The 17,937-nt window shown below is 34.5% G+C and overlaps 1 protein-coding gene across 5 annotated transcripts in view; it reads right to left on the reverse strand.

The window, feature by feature from the left end:
• Positions 1–15,982, reverse strand: part of LOC106103261 (ADAMTS-like protein 1) — a 47,201-nt gene extending 31,219 nt beyond the window's left edge. For 3 of the 5 annotated variants that reach the window (XM_013282969.1, XM_013282972.1, XM_013282967.1), the window contains exons 1-4: positions 15,803–15,982; positions 14,819–14,875; positions 14,533–14,649; positions 313–457 (exon numbers count right to left, since the gene is read on the reverse strand). In XM_013282969.1, the coding sequence (XP_013138423.1) occupies positions 313–457; positions 14,533–14,649; positions 14,819–14,875; positions 15,803–15,970 (487 nt within the window). In that variant the 5' untranslated portion in view covers positions 15,971–15,982. The remainder of the gene's footprint in view (positions 1–312; positions 458–14,532; positions 14,650–14,818; positions 14,876–15,802) is intronic. The other 2 variants (XM_013282971.1, XM_013282968.1) reach the window with 2 other exon arrangements.
• Between the last annotated feature and the right edge of the window lie 1,955 nt (positions 15,983–17,937).

Below are 17,937 nucleotides of genomic sequence, written 5' to 3' on the forward strand. Positions count from 1 at the left end.
ACTGTTTTTTTGAGAATATTTTGTTTTGTTTTTAGTGCATTTTGTTTTGTTTTTCGTGTATTTTGTTTGGAAGTCGGTTTTGTTTTTTTTACTAAAATTGTTAGCATTGGTTGATTTATTAATAAAATTGTAAGCTTAATATTGATTTCTTATTAATATTCAATAATCCAGAAAAAAGCATCTTTTATTGAGTTTAAATCTTTGTCGAAAATCCGACTTACATCATTGTTAATGTACTGTGAATCTACAAGTTATACATGGGGCATTTCTACTATAGATAATATACATGTTGTAGCTTATGCAATGCCTTACCTCCACCACACGTAGCCGAACATAGTGATCCAGGGGTTGCCAACCAGTGGTAGCGTGGTCTAGAGCATGATGAGCCATCTCCGCCACACACACCGCACTCGTCGACACGTCTCGTCGAACCAACACGAAGATCACAACCGACACGCTGTTAAACATAATTGTTACGTAAATAATCAGATAGTAATAAATTGTAACATAACAATAACAGATAGTAATAAATCTATACTAACATTATAAATGCGAAAGTTTAGATAGATGGATGTTTGTTAGAGTTTGTAGCATAAACGGCTGAACGGATTTCGACGGAATTTGGCATAGATGTATAGAATAATCAGGAAGAATACATAGACTACTTGCATTTGTTTTTTTAATGTAGTCGCGGGCAAAGGTTGTTATAATATAAAATCATCATTAAATTAATGTCCCTTGATGTCTGCACAGTATGTGGTGCTCTTCCCTACATCTATATCAGCCGTCATATCTGAATTCACATCTTAAGTATGTTCTCTTTCACACAATCCATACATACTTTGTTCTTCCTATACCTTTATAGTATACAAAATCTTAATACTTTCATGTTTATGTCCTAATGCTATCACCGTTTATGTCCATACTACGCTAACATTTTCTAAGTCGATTTCTCCAACGCTTTCGCTACTTTCAAACTTTCTCTATTATGATTTGTACAAAAATAATGGCAGATTATTTAACAAAATTTCCGAGGCAACTAAAATTTTTGTTAGAATATAGTTCGTGTGAGATCAAAGTTTTCTTCAAAAAGTTCTTTACTTTATTTTTGTATTTATAAGATTGGTTTTGATAATATTTACTAGTGCATATAAATCTTATATTCAGTAGCGCAAAATAGAATACGACAATAGGAGAAAATGTCCCGATTTCATTGTAACCTTTATTGGAGGTACGTGAGGTCGGGAAATGATCAGGCATTGTGAAATATGGAAACTTTATTGCTTTTTTATGTTATTCATCCCTTTCATATGGCACAATGAGATATTTTTTTATTATAATGTACGTTGAATTTTATCGTATGTATGTAATTTTGCTTAATATTCAATGATTTTTGATTTAAATTTTTGAAAGTGGTAACCCGCTTTAACATCTTAGCACTGCAGGGCCGGCACGCCCGGTGTAATACCACTACCATACAGAAGACAGACGTGAAATGGAAGCAATTCCATGTTTCGTCTGATGAGTGTGGTGCCGGAGGCCTAATTTAAGTCCTTTTCTCTTTACCACCCTTTTCTTATAAGGAGAGGATGGGAAGGGGAAGTGGATTTGACGGTGGAGGAGATGCATAGGAAGGAGAAATATCCTCTTTATGTGCGTCTCCTCCTCCATCGGATAAGGGTAGGCAACGCATCTGCAATTGCGGATGTCTAAGGGCAGCGGTCGCTTCGCCATTTTGGCGGATTCAGGCGGCCGCTTGTTCGTTTGCCACCTTACGTTATACAAAAAAATATATATTATGTATTAGGTCACGTTCCATATATTAAATGTGAATTTTAAATGCTGAAATATCTGTGATTTCTATATTTTTATAGTCATAATAATGACAAAACAAACGAAACAAAGATATTTTTGTACATAAGAGAGAATGTTTATGAATCGCATTTTACTTCAACATTTCTAATTTAGACAAAATAAAATAGAGGAATTAATACTCAGACACATTTAATGGCTATTGCAGAATATTAAACCTACACTAAACCATACCCTTTAGAAAATGATTCTGAGATAGGCAGAAATATATAAATATGATATATTTTATTCTTTGATACTTACTCTTTGATACTTTATACTCGTTAAGAGATGTCATACTAGAGCCTAAGGGAATCTAAATCCAGGGTCGCATTTGACGTTAACTTTGTGATATCTGTTTGAAGTCTGTTTCAACTAACTTCGTCACTTTTATCTGCCATTTGTGAGTCTGTTCAGATCTGGAGGGATTTTTATTTGAATACTTCAGATGTCCGACATTAAAGTTACTTTCGACAGTTGATAAGACAATGTTTTTGGACGTTAATATAAAAGTTATTTTGGACGGACGTTACGACTTAAGTTGAGAATGTTTAGGCAGTTCCTTAGACTACATTTCAATACAAAGTCTGCTCTAAATGACGCCCTTAGCGTTCATAATTTGACTGTAAATGTAGCGGGGAGACAATTTCCGATGTATTAATTTCTTGATAAGTTTATGCTTTTCTTTACATTTTTAAGTAAGGAAATAATCTTAGTTATTGCCTTACAAGAACAGACGCGGTCATTAAGGTACTATTAATTGCTGGAACACTTTAAGTAACCCGGATACTCTTGCGGTCTTGTTGCTAGAGTATCGATTAGAGCCTTAAATTATTGATGTACTTAACAAGCTCCTAGCTTAGTTACAGGAAATAGTGGGTTAAGTACAAACTGTAAACGCGTTACTTAAGTGCATAAGACATTTTATAGGAAAGATTTCTATTAAATAAACATTTTTTAAAAACCAATCACCATCATTAACCCCTGTCTCTACAGAGGGTTGGCAGATTATGTACTGCTTACATACATATCTATTTGAATATACACCTTACACATTTTCATATTAGAGGAAGTTTGAGAGTAGCCCCCGTAGTAGAGAAGTAAGGAGTAAAAGGTTAGCATGGTATGGGCATGTTAAGAGAATGGATGAATCGCATGTAACTAGAAGTACGTTAGTTATGAATGTAGAGGAGTACACTGGAGGTAGACCTAGAAAGAGATGGATTGCGTGAAAGGTGATATGAAGAAGGGAGTGATGATTGATGATGGATGATAGGGTTATTCGGAGGACGAAAACAGGGGCAAACCCTACGGGAGTAAGATAAGGTAGGGGAGATAATGACATATCCTTTGTCACACAATCCATACATTATTCAGTCTACTACAAAAAATGTGTTTTTAGTATGCTAGAAAACATATTAAAAACAATTGTTAACTTCCTCTGTTAGACAAGTCAGACATTGAAACTTATAAAAAAGTATTAATATTCCAGCTGTGGCGGAACGGTATTATGCAAATCGACCTCGAACTTCCCACTTAAACAATATATGAAATTATGCAAAACGACAGAAAGACTCGTAGTGGTGATTGTGAAGTTTTATCACTTTCTGAGTGTCCGACTGTGAATCACAAGTTGCAAAGTTCCGTAGAACGGAACGTGATGTACTTAAAAGATAACATCGAGCAAGTTTTAATCGTAACTTGTAGCTTTGAGATTTGATGTAATTCTACAAATTATAAACACGACGAAAGAAAGTTATATAGAAGCAGAGAAACTCCGAGATGGTTACTTATTTGATTTTCAATACTGGTGTAATAATTAAGACATTAAAATATAGTCTATTGGCATTCTCTCGCGTCTTCGTGAGCATGTTATTAAAAAAAAATTAAGTACATATGTTCTTCCAGACTATCCTCTACGTCTATACCGAATTCCAATGAGATCCGTTGAGCCAAACAAACATCCATCCATCTAAACTTTCGCATTTATAATATTATATATAGTAAGACTAGCTTTCTCTCGCTTCTTTCTCTCATGTAATAAAAAACAAATGTAAGTACATGTGTTCTTCCAGGCTATCTTCAACATCTATATCAAATTTCATTAAGATCCGTTCAGAAGTGTAACCTACAAACTTTAACAAACATCCATCCATCTAAACTTTCGCATTTATAATATTAGTAAGAAGTAAGATAACACTCAGGGATAATGTAGAAGTCTATTATTGAAAAAAATTTAAAATCTTTCCGGTAGTTTTTGAGTTCATTCGTTACAAACATTGAAAAGACAATTTCACTCTATCTGTTCTTAAACATTAGAGTAGAAACATATTGACAACTTTAGTATAAAATAGTACAACAGTGATCCTAAAATTTTATTGTCCTGTCCCTCCACTCCACTGTCCTCCACTGGCTGATAGAGGCTCAGACATCTGACAGTGACGTCATTTTAAGCTGTAAAATGACGTCACTGTCAGATAAGGAAAATTCGATATTTCCATCACATATTTTACACATTCGAATATTATCAGACAATTTACAATTTAGTGGGACAGGCCCTAAGTCTAAAAACAGTTTATAATCGTAGACAAAAAAAAGTACATTATTTGGTAATGCAATTAATAAATGAGGCCGAGCACCTCATTACGTGGCGGTGTATCAACACTATAGTTAATTCACCAGGCTACGGTAATTCGAGCGCGCAGACGAGAAATTTCCGATTATCATATTTAAGTAGGCGAGCTCTGTTCAGTGTTGGTATAGCCTTAATTAAAATCAATGTTTTATAAGGCCATTTTGTGGCCAGATTTCCAATAGATCATGTGTTCTGATTGTTTTTTTTTGGACGTAGTACAAGAGACTACGTAAATTTTCAATACTAAAAGTAAGATTCTATTTCTTACGATGAAAATTGTTGACTATAGAGACAAATTCTTTTGTATAACGTCTATGTATGTACATGTAAATAATTCGTATGTCTGTTCTTTTAAATAATACAAGTAACTATAACAATTCTTTTTAAGGAGGTTTAAAGCAACGTATATTAAAAGAGATGCAAAATAAAATGTAGGTGTTGAAGATAATAAAAATTTATATCGCGTGATAGTAATTTATAAAAAAAACCTTTCCGAGTCGATTCAATGCCTTTTACTTTAGAACAAAAAAAAATAGGAATTGAAACCTTGTGACACAATGGCGGGATGCGACCTGACATCATCAGGAAATGGGGACGCGAAATAATAAGGCTTGTGTGTGGTCCAAGTGATGAGGTTAAAGCGATTACATATTTTTAAACGCGTTTCGTATATTTGATTAGATGTCGATTGCTAAAGTAAAATATGTTTCACAAATAGGTATATAAACAATGTAAATTTTTAAGTTATCGAAAATCATTAGAGAAAAAATAATTTATAATGGAATGGAGTAAAGGAATTTTAAGACGTTATATTTCTTTTACCTTTTTCATCAAGTTGTTTTTAAATTTTCGTCCTTCTTTCTTTCTTTACCAGCTTTTAATATTCATAGGATAGAAAGATTCAATAGACAGTCTTGTTGCAAATGTTAAAGTGCAAAGAAAATCAGCCTTAAAGTTTCCTCGTTTTCCACTTACGGATATAAGAACTTTGACCCCTTACTTATCTAACAGACGGTAAAAAGTTTTTTCAGTTCGTTAGTTTTGAATATCATGAATCTCTTTTGACTTGAACCACAAGATACAGCGGCCGTACCGGGTACGCCTTTGTATAGGTACGATGTTTGCTCTCGTTTCTAAAATTAAAACTATGCGGCCCGGAATGTTAAGCCTTGTAATATTTCGTTTACCACTCGAACAAAATACAATGCATTTTATATAGAAAATATAACATACTATGTCACAAGTTTATTTAAAAAATATAGTTTGAAATTAGCTAGAATTAGACCAAGGTGACTACAACTATCACACGATGGACTTCAGTATTCATTGGGTGGATTTTTAGATACGTAAATCAGTGTAGAAAAAAGCGGCCAGTCCTTTAATTTAGGTTTCATTAAAAAAAATAATTCATATATTATCGTGTCATACTTAAAGCGCATGCACATCTTTGACTAAACTATGGTACAACTGTTTAGTCGCGCTTTGATACCTATGAGGTTATATGGAGGTGCGCACACTCGATTTTTAGTTGTGCAACTAAACAGTTGAGCTGCGAAACAATTGACAATCGTAACAGTTGTGCCATAGTTTAGTCAAAGATATGCACCCACTCTTACTCGTAAGCTAAACAATATGTTAAAAACTTTATTAGTATTGTTTTATGTGTTATTTCATCATACATAAACACACCTAGTTAATAAAAGTATTCAATTTATTGCCAGTACACGCGTTAACAAAGCGAACACACAAAGAGCGAAGTATTAAGATAAATTAAAAAACTGGCTCGACCGTATGCGCATTACTGGTGAAAATGAGAAAATTTTTTCGTCGCTTTTTTCCTCTGTTAGCATTATTCTGATATAGACAAAACCTTTTTTCAGCGTTATAAAAGCTGCTTACAAGCGCTTTGCATTTAAAAGCTCTTGTTAATACGGGATCTACATATCATCAACAACGAACGGAGGCAGGGAAAATGTATGTTGTTTTTTTAATGACACTTTGAAGCTACACTAAGAAAACAATTATCAATCACTAGTCCTTACATATTTATTATTTTTTCACGAACGAAATTCGTCAGGAACGAAAGATTGTCTATTCCTAATATTCGCTGCATTAGACACCTTAATGGTAAAATCCTATCAAAAAAAAGATCTAGCCGTTTAGGAGATAGCGGTAGCCAGTGATTTTGATTTCTTAGATTTAAAATAGATGGTCCAAAAAATTACCGCGTTCATCACCTATCTTCCCAAAGTCCTGTCAAAATCGGTAGTGCCGTATCAGAGACTAGGTGGAACAAATGAAGCTTGTGGACAGACATTTTTTTTTAATCGGATACCGAAAACAATTGTTTACATTAGCTATCTTACAATCTTCTAATATTATAAATGTGAAAGTTTAGATGGATGGATGTTTGTTAGTTTGTAGCCTAAACTGCTGAACGGATCTGAATGAAATTTGGCATACATGTAGAGAATAGTCTAGAACATATAGGCTACTTACTTTTTTTTAATTCCGTGCGGACGGAGTCGCGGGCGAAAGATAGTAAGTACATAAAATCAGCCGCTGTCAAAGAATTTAAACAAATGTTTAACTAAACAGTATCTAACTATATTGTGGTAATACATTTGAACAGTACTACTCCAATAAAAGTAAAAAGTGAATGTAGTTATATTTTTAAATAACATGGGCTTATATTTGTTCTTACTTCTGTTAATGAGGATGAAATAGTTCTGTAAGAGATAATTAATTAACCTTACAACTCCGACATAAAAGAAAATGATTATCTCAGATAAGTAATTTAGCTCGACGGGAGTAAAGATTTCTGTATATTTTCTGAAAGTATTTAGCTAAGCTTTCGTCCGCGACTCCGTTTGTGGGGAATTAAAAGGAATAAGTAGCCTGTATGTTCTCCAGACTATCCTCTACATCTATACCAAATGTCATGGAGATCTCTTCAGCACTTTAGGCGGCTAACTCTAACAAACATCCATCCATCTAAACTTTCACATTTATAATATTAGTAAAAATCAGGGTAATAAGTATTTGGAAAATATAACAGCCGTTTAAGAGAATTAGGGCAAACTACTAATTTTAATTCCATAATTCATGCCTCCATTAACATTTGACTTTGAGAAAAAATTAAATTAATACAAAAGTCGACTAAAACATACATTTCCTACGTACTAACTTGGTCAAAGTTTTTCATAGAGAAATGTAAAACGAAAAGAAAAGTAATTCGAAAAGCGGCCGCTGTTTTTGAAAAGTTTTAAAAGGTCGTGGTAAATGTTTTGCTTTTCATTTAGTAGTCGTACCATTGTCGGATGTCATTATAATAATTATTCTGACATTCTACACAACAGTGGTAGAGCCCGCTTTAACATCTTCGCACAAATTGGTCGGCTCACCCGGTGCAATACCACGACCACAAAGAAAACAGGCGTGAAGTGGATGTACTTCCGCGTTTCGTCTGATGAGTGTGGCGCCGGAGGCCTAATTTTAGTCCCTTTCCCTTTCCACCCTTTTCTTAAGAGAAAGGATGGGAAGGAAAAGTGGATTTGACGTTGGAGGAGACGCATAGGAAAGGGAAATGTCCTCTTTATGTGCGTCTCTTCCTCCGTCAATTAAGGGTGGGCAACGCATCTGCAATCCCAGATGTTTATGGGCAGCGGTCGCTTTCCATTTCGATGGATTCAGGCCGCTTGTTTGCCACCTTATGTTATACAAAAAAAATCTAGGAAAATATATGAAAATGAGAAATAAAACTGAAATCTAACAAGAGATTAATGGCTTGTGTGAAAGGTGACTTGATCAAGAAGGGAGTGATGACTGAGGTAACGGATGATAGAGTTATGTGGAGAACGAAAATGGCGTGCCCTACGAGAGTAGGATAAGGTATGGGTGATGATAATGAAACATCCTACGAAAGACCGTATTATATAGAGATTTAATTATTACAGAACAGAAGACGCTGGCGTTCTCTCGTGTCGAAGGCCAAGACCCAAGAGCCACTTTGGGTCGCTGCGCCAACGCAGTAAGTGAATATTACAATCTAAAAAATGTCATATCCCATGGAAAACATTCTATTAGCTATTCGCGACTTCGTCGGCGTTGCATTAAATACTGGTTCTAAAAATACGTAGTTGACAAATATCTAAAATTTCGCATTTATATTAGTAAGAAATAAGATTCGGTTAAAATAACATTTCTGTGCCACGGTGAAGTCAGATTGTATTTGACGTGTAAAATTTGCATACCCACTCCGGGGAGCGAGTGTCAAATTAGATTACAATCCGCAACTTGAAGCTCTCACAAAACTTGAGTTTGTGATGTTAGCATGTCATGTTATTCAGTGTTAGTTTAAATTGTACAATGTAAGCATTATAATAACAGTTTATGCAATTAAATAATACATCGAACTACAATAGTTACTTGTTCAACTTCTTACTGATATTATAAATGCGAAAATTTAGATGGATGTTTGTTAGTTTGTAGCCTAAACGGCTGAACGGAACTCAATAAAATTTGGTATAGATGTAGAGGATAGTCTGGAGGAACACATAGGCTACTCACTTTCTTTCTTTTTAATTACACACGAACGGAATCACGGGCGAAAGCTAGTAACACAATAATCGTTTTAATTAAAATGTAGCAAAGTTAAAAATAAGTATGTTTACGATTCCCAATATATATTAACAATGAATATTTTGGAAGAAAAATTAACTGCGATATTTAGTTTTCTTTTTTCCAACGTAGTTCTAACAACATAACCTTATTTTAATATTTACGTCAACTGTAGGTAAACGCTTATAAACAATGTTAATTTTATGTTATTACATAAATTTACTCTTGTTTTGTACTACAAGAATTGCAGTCAAATAAGTCTTATCAATTTGAAAGTGTTCAATAGAAAATTACAAGCTCATTTTCGAAGTGGTTTGTAAATTAACAATTTCATAAGAAAACGTGGCTCAATGAAGAACCCTAGAAGATAATTAATTAATGTCAAGAGCAATCGAAGTTTGTACGAAAACCATTTGCTTATAAACAAAGGCCCACTCCACAGTCTTTACAATCCAGAATCAAAATGGCCGCCGCGGAGACTTAAGAATATTCTAGATAGACCACCTTAATAAAGTGAAATGAAAACATCTTCGCTAAATGAAATTTTATAATTATCTCTCCTATCTTTCCATTCAGTGAGTTCAAATAAAAAAATTATACTTAACGTAAAAATAATGAACAAATAATTCGTACAAATTACACAGAAAAATCCTTGTTAATATAACTTTTTAGAATCTTTATTATTATTTGTTATATCAATATGTATTGATAATAATAAGTTACTTGAATTGAATATTAAACACAAACGAATTCTTCTATCCTCTCTATTTATTTTAGTACGAGCTGTTGTTCGCGTGGTATTAGAAAACATACGAACTATATAAATAACAAAAAGCTACGTATCCCTCGGGAACCGGACATTTCTCGGGGATGAACCTTATTCGATGTGTACTCCAGAGTTTGTTTTATATCTGTGCCAAATTTCAATAAGATATGTTGAACCATTGCAGCATGATCGAGTAAACATTAAAAAACTAAATTAATGAATCCCACGGGAACCGTAACTATTCCCGGGATAAAAGGTAGCCTATGTGTTCTTCCAGACTATGCTCTACATCTTTGCCAAATTTCATCGAGATCCGTTCAGCCGTTTAGGCTACAAACTCTAACAAACATCCATCCATCTAAACTTTCGCATTTATAATATTAGTAAGCAGTAAGATTTTTCAGATTGCCTAAAATGTCGAAAAACTTCCTAAAGTCATACATAAATATTAATGAAAAATCATTGTTTTGGAATGTTTTGCATTTTGTTTTAGAAATGCTTTCAACTGTGACAACATTTATTTTGAGCGTGAATATTTGTGGCCAGCAAATATTTATATTTTTGTTCGACTCGTGCAAATAGCACTTAACTGTCAACAAAAATGTGATAACATGGGTACACGTTTACAAAAATATTCGTACCGAATTGAACTGTCTGTTAGCATTTATTGTAAAAAAGTTGTCACTAATCTAATATTTTAACAAACACGTAGAATTTGATAAGATATTTATAATTTACGAGCTCTTACAGATTTTTATTTTATACGTTTAGATCAAATATTTCGGATTATTCCCAACTGTCACCCCGCTCTGTCCCCACGTGAGAATAAAATGTTTCATCCGTCCCACCTGTTAGGAACTTATTTTATTTCATAACGGTTCCACCTGTCACGTTATTGGTTTTAGTAGGACTTAAAGGTGGGATGGATAAATCTATACTCTCACGTGGGGACAGAGGGGGTGACGGTTGGGAATAATCCAATATTTGCATTTAAAAGCTTAATTCTTAAGTGAGTTTTTATCACCCTATAACTATATGGGGAACTAGTATAGTAATCAGAGATGTCGTCCGCAAACTTCGTTAGCGCAAATTTGGACCACCCGTTACGCTATTTTGACAGCGCGAATCTAAAAAAGTAGCCTATAATATGCCTATCCACGTCAGCTACCCTCCTATGTTAGACCTGTCGAAATCGGCCCAGCCGTTTCGGAGATTACCCGGAACAAACGCGGCTTGCGGACAGACAGACAGACCGAATTTTTTTAAATGCGATTTTCGTAATCAGCAACGCAAATACGTCATCTTTGCGAAATCTAGAATTTTTCTTTGGATATTACAAACAGACACTCCAATTTATTATATGTATAAACAGATATAGATTACTTATAGTCCACGTAAGTAAAGCTAGTACATATGATTTATTGACCCTTGTATCCACGGAAGCTTCTCGATCTTATTAATAATTCAATGTGTCGGTGGCGGTTTCATTACGGCCCGTTTCTATTCCATTAGCCGCTGTATTAGTTTCGCTTCGTTACGTCGACTTCATTTAAAATAGACTACGGTCTATAATTAGAAGTAGGTTTTTCCGAATATTCGAACGGCACAAAACAAAACACAATCGAAATTGTTTTAAGAGATTGTCTTTTGTTTTAATATTTTTAAATTTATCTTTAGAATATTGACATTCATTTGTTTATTCGTTACAAAGATTTTTTAACAATTCCAGGTGTACAGTCAGTCTCATAAATATATATCACTGTACAGTCACTGACAAAACTTGTATAGCATTACGGTTTCAAAAATACGTATGCAAATATTTGTCAATACCACACATTAAAATTCGAATGCATATGCATTGAAACCGTAGGCCTATATAACTTTATAGTTGTGTAACTGTATATTTATGTAGCTGACTGTACAAAATTTGATGTTGATCTTTTATAACTTAAAGAAACAAAAAAGTTAAGAATAACTTTCTTGAATTTACTTTAGATATTCCCGAGACGTTTCCACAAATATTTCCGTTGCAATATTAACACAATAAAATATTCAAGAGGTCTCAAATTGTGAAGTTATGTTCGGTGTGAGGGGAGGAATGTTTATTCTCTCATAACGCGGTCGCTTCGGCGTTCATTGCTCGTAAATAGTAGCTATATAGAGGATTTTAGATGCTTCTTCCGAATAGAATTCATAATAATTATATTTGTATAAAAACGAACACACTTGGCGCTGAACTTTTTTAGTGTCCTAAATTAAAATTAATCTAACAAATTATTTAAAAAGAAACCTAAATACTTTTATATGGTCGTTTTTAAAATATTTTTATTTGTAAAAAGATGGCAAAGGAGCAATTGGATAACTGAATTCACCGAAATAGCGAAACTACTGCCTCCCATAGATATCCACAAATAAAAATGTGTACCTTTAATCGACGGAGAACGACGAAAAGAAAAGGGAACATTATTTATATCCTAACTAAGAAAAGCCATATTTTATCATCATCACCATCACATTATTCGTCTCCACTGAGAAGCTCGGAGCCTACTCTAAGTAAGGGATGCCTACGTGTAAGTCAACCACGCTGCACTGCAGGTTGACTTCACACACTTTTACAGTGGTAGTGCCCGCTTTAACATCTTAGCACGAATGGGCCGGCACGCCCGGTGTAATACCACGACCACACAGAAGACAGGCGTGAAATGGAAGCAATTCCGTGTTTCGTCCGACGAGTGTGGTGCCGGAGGCCTAATTTAAGTCCCTTTCTCTTTACCACCCTTTTCTTATAAGTAGAGGATGGGAAGGGGAAGTGGATTTGACAGAGGAGGAGATACATAGGAAGGGGAGATATCCTCTTTATGTCCATTTCCTCCTCTGTCGGATAAGGGTAGGCAACGCATCTGCAATTACGGATGTCTATGGGCAGCGGTCGCTTCGCCATTTTGGCGGATTCAGGTGGCCGCTTGCTCGTTTGCCACCTTTTGTTATAAAAAAAACACACTTTAGAATTTTGTAATGCCATGCTAATATTTTTGACGAACCGACAGATGGACCGACGACTTAGTAACGGCAGGTAGTCGTTGAATGCGGAAGGTGGAGGACCGCATTCTGTGGAAGGCATTGGGAAGGCCTATGTCCAGCAGTGGGCAGACAAAAACTAATAATCATGATGATTTTAATATTTTTAACTATAATCTTAAAGCAAAAGAAATCATAATATTAAATACTTGCAAATATAAAAAAGAGGTCATTAAAGAAAATATAAAAGTTTTTTTAACATTTCCCTGGCGGAAAGCAGACGCATTTATCAAAGTCTGTCACAATGTAGGCCGCCTTTGTGATTATCTTATAAAAATGCTACGTCTTGTCTCATTAAATATGACATGTAGGAAACCGAAAACCTTCCGATATTCAGGTGTATAATGAGCATTTGTTTACTTTAAAATGTGGAGTGTAATAAAAAATATAATATATGGTAAAGGCAAACAATTAAATTAAAAGCATAGAAACGTTTAAAAAATAACAAGTAAATGATAATTTTATTTACATCAAGTTATGCTAAATATTCGGAGCTCAGATTGACATTTTACCGATATAATTAAGGACATATTTCTATATATATTCTATATAAAAAATCAAAGTCTAATTTAGCAATAAATAAATGTGAAAGTTTAGATGGATGGATGGATGTTTGTTAGAGTTTGTAGCCTAAACGGCTGAACGAATTTTGATGAAATTTGGTATAGATATAGAGGATAGATTGGAAGAACACATAGCCTACCAAATTTCTTTTTTTTTATTCCACGCGGACGAAGTCGCAGGCGACAGCTAGTGAAATATAAATAAATCGATGAGTTTTAAAATTCATATTAATTGTCTAGAATTTGTTACGAAATAACACCGTAAAAATTATTAATATAAGCTTCGAAAATCCTCAAAGAGATATTTTAATTAGTAAAAATCGTTAACTTTAAACCAAAGGCATAATTTCATTAAAACCGTATCGATATCGGATTAAACGCACAGATTAAAATTACAGAGCTTAGTAATCCCAGAGTATTACAGTTCGGGAAAAAAAACACAATTTACCGGCCAGTATTTAAACACGTTACGAAGTAAATAAAAGAAAAACAAACATTTTGAAATATTCCGGTTCACGCAGCGGTAATTTGTTGATGGAATTGAAGCGTTCCATGTTTGAAATCTATTCAACATATTTTTTTTTTGTTTCTTTTTTTACATTTCTCTTTATTAAATAGAGGCAAAGGTCTACAATTAAAAATAGAATTGATGGAATATTGTTAATTAAATACATTAAAAATTGCTACGTTCAGTCATAATTGTTCACGAGAAACGTATAGTGATTTACTGAGAAATAATAAGGGGACTTAAACCACTCATGAATTCTAAGCTGGCGATTGTCGATTGTTTCTCAGCCCAATCAACTATTTAGTTACATAACTAAAATAGTAGTGTGCGCACCTCCATATAACCTCATAGGAATCAAAGTGCGACAAAACAGTTATGCGATAGATTAGTTTCAAATGTGCGCGCTAAGAGTCTTAAGTATAGTCTAGTATTAGTAGTCTTGATTTTTAATTACGTCAGTAGCGTCTGAAGAGACTTAGTTTCTTTTTCTTGTCTGTAATTTATGTCTCACCTGACATCTTCCATCGATGCACATGTCCAGACTGCCGGGGCGACATCGCGTGCCGTCGGACACTCTTGCCGCAAGCACCGCCACAACCACGCGGTCGTCATCATCCAACGACACCGTCTGTATAAAATATTACATTACTGTGGATTCTAAGCAAAGAGATACAAATTCAGAACCTCCTTATAATATACAAGAGGGTTAGGTTATGTTTTTAATATTAGGTTAGTATGTTTATTGCCAGCCTGATTTCGTCGAGTGCTGTTAATCACAGATTCCCATGAAAACTCACCAAAGGAACTTGAGAATTGTTGCCAACAATTAAAGATAGTCGCATTCTTTCCGGTTTCTGGATATTAAAAAAAATATGTTAAATTCAACTCTTTTGCAATACATAAAATGTTTTCCACCTTTGACTATAGTGAAACTTATTATGCAGAACCGGCTGTAAATAAATGGTCTCTTGCAGTGAGTAACACACACGAGCACAAGCAAGTTTAGACAGGTCCTGTCTTTAAAGTTTTCGAAAATAAACATTAGGCGTTGTTACTCCAATAGTCGAAGCTTTTACGAGAAAAACTGAAGGCAATTAATTATAGCATTTAACTGACGTTCCATTGACCGGCGGCACTCGAAGCGAAAATTGTAAAAAAAAGAAATAGACGTTTCTGGAAAGTTTTTCTTCGAGCTCTGAATTCGAAGTTTATTTTATAGTAAAAATACAATTAATGAATACAGAAGTGCTCTAACGTTTTCCAACGTTTTAACTTTGCATTTCGCGACTAAATTAGTTTTAATTTTTTTTTAAATCTTTTTGTTTGAGTTTGTAAACAAATGTATTTTACAAAGATAATTTATACACACCCTAAAAATGATTTTATACATATTGATAACTTAATTTCATATCATGGATTTTATATCACTTAATATAACTTGAGATGATTAAGCACATTAATTAAGTAAGCGAACAATTCTAACAATGAGCAGGACTTGAGAACTCTCAAACTAAGCAATAACATAATATAGTCTGGCCGGAAATCTTTAAAACCTCACCATATTGCAAAAAAAAAATGTACCTAGCCGTAATAATAATGCCGAATGAAGTGCCCATAAGCCAGAATTTTTATATTCTTGGTTGGAATAAGATACTTTTGTTTTTTAATTTATATTTGAAAATGGAATGTCCACATTCCAAATTTAATTTTTTTAAAAAAGAATTAGCCAACACTTAATCTCAGCAGAAAAATTTTAAAAATAGAACAGTATATAAACCAACCGGTTCAGGACTCTGTCCGGAATGCTGCGGTGTGCCGCGACAGGTCAACGCGCATGGTTCCGCGTCATCTCTATGCGCCCTCCAATGGAACAGCTCGCCACCGTACGGAGTGTTGTCGTGCGCGCTACACTGCTGCTCCCTCCATACATCCTCCTCTAGCAGGGACATGTTGCCGCGACACGGCTGGAAAGGAAAACGAAAAGAAACTTCAGACATACAAACTATTTGGTGCAAAGAACTAAAATGTGGTTAATTTTCCTTCGATCTTCATTTGTTTTACAGAAGAAGTGTGTTCTGAGTTTTTTTTATTAGAAAAAACTCAGAACACACGTGGCTTGCGGACAGACAGACCAAATATTTTAAATGCGATTTTTATAATCAGCAATGCAAATACATCTACTTCGTAAAATCTGTTTTTTTTTTTTACGAAATTACACACAGTCATTCCATTTTTGACCGACTACCCAAAAGAAGGAGGTACTCAATTCGTGTGTAATTTTTTTAAAGTATAGATATTTTTGTCTTCTTTTTATTTTTAATACATAAATCCTAACAAATCAAGCACTTCTATTTGCTCCTCTTTAGCACTTCAAGTGAAGATTTTTCGTACTAAATGGCACACAAAGTTTCATCCATCTAATTCCTTAAATAGAGTGCATTTCAGTTGTTGCAGTCTAGGAAGATTGTTTCAGAACGACTTGGCCGCTTCGTAGCCAATTTCGTTTGGCAACGGCACCCACTGCATTGCATACGCGTCAAATCTAGGACAAGTTTGTGATTTTTTTGGCTGACATTTGACTGAGTTATTGAATTTTCTTTTATTTCAATAAGTTTATATTAAATTTATAACTGACTAGCTGTTGCTCGCGACTTCGTCCGTAAATAAATAAAGCCTAAGTTACTCAATGATAACGTAGCTTTTTAATGGTGAAAGCATTTTTAAAATCGGTCCAGTAGATTTTGAGTTATTTCAATACATACAAAAATACAAATCTTTCCTCTTTATAATATTAGTATGGATATAAATGTTCCTTACTTGGTATTGTTAAGAACAGAGTATTTTTAGGAGATATTGAGAATAAATAGCCTGTGCTTATCGATAAAAAATCATAGTTTAAAAAAATCTGATTCGAGTTTTGTTTCTTTTCAAAAACATTACAGTGGTAGAGCCCGCTTTAACATCTTTGCACGAATGGACCGGCTCGCCCGTTGCAATACCACGACCACACAGAAAACAGGCGTGAAGTGGAAGCAATTCCGCGTTTCGTCTGATGAGTGAGGTGCCGGAGGCCTAATTGTAGTCCCTTTCCCTTTCCACCATTTCTTAATAGTAAAGGATGGGAAGGAAAAGTGGATTTGATGGTGGAGGAGACGCATAGGAAGGGGAAATGTCCTTTTTATGTGTGTCTCCTCCTCCGTCAATTAAGGGTAGGCAACGCAACTGCAATTGCGGATGTCTATGGGCAGCGGTCGCTTTCCATTTCGGTGGATTCAGGTGGCAGCTTGCTCGTTTGCCACCTTATAGTATAAAAAAAAAACATAGGTAATTGCTCTGTTAGTTAGATTGTACATTTTATACTCTCTCTACACAACATATGGGATAAATGTAACGAGTAAATCGGTCGTGTAATAATTCCAATAGATTAAGTAAATGCTCAGTTTCATGTCGTAATCACATAACGTATTAATATTCCCGTTTGTAATAGGAATGTGTGTACATAAATTATTTAAGTTCCTCCCACACGTACGGTTTCGATGAAATTGTATTGTAATTCTGATAGTAGTATATTAACACGTTCAATGCTACTATAGGCGTCTTCACTTCCATATTAAAATGTGAACCAACAATACAGGGTGTTGTTTTTATTTATTTCTTTTTAGTATTTCATCTTCCCCCTTATCCGACTCCCGTAGGGCGCAACAGGTTTTTGTCCTCCACATAACTCTATCTTACGTCATCTCAGTTACTCCCTTTTTGATCATGTCACCTTTCACGTAATCCATCCTCTTTCTAGGTATACCTCCACATTCATAACTAATATTCTCCTGGTAACATACGATTCATCCCTCCTCATAACATGCCCTTACCAAGCTATCATTTTACTCCTTACCTCCTTACTTTCTCTCTCTCTCTC

The sequence above is a fragment of the Papilio polytes genome, unplaced genomic scaffold (genome assembly GCF_000836215.1).
Source record: "Papilio polytes unplaced genomic scaffold, Ppol_1.0 DF823835.1, whole genome shotgun sequence".
NCBI classification, from domain to species: Eukaryota; Metazoa; Arthropoda; class Insecta; order Lepidoptera; family Papilionidae; genus Papilio; species Papilio polytes.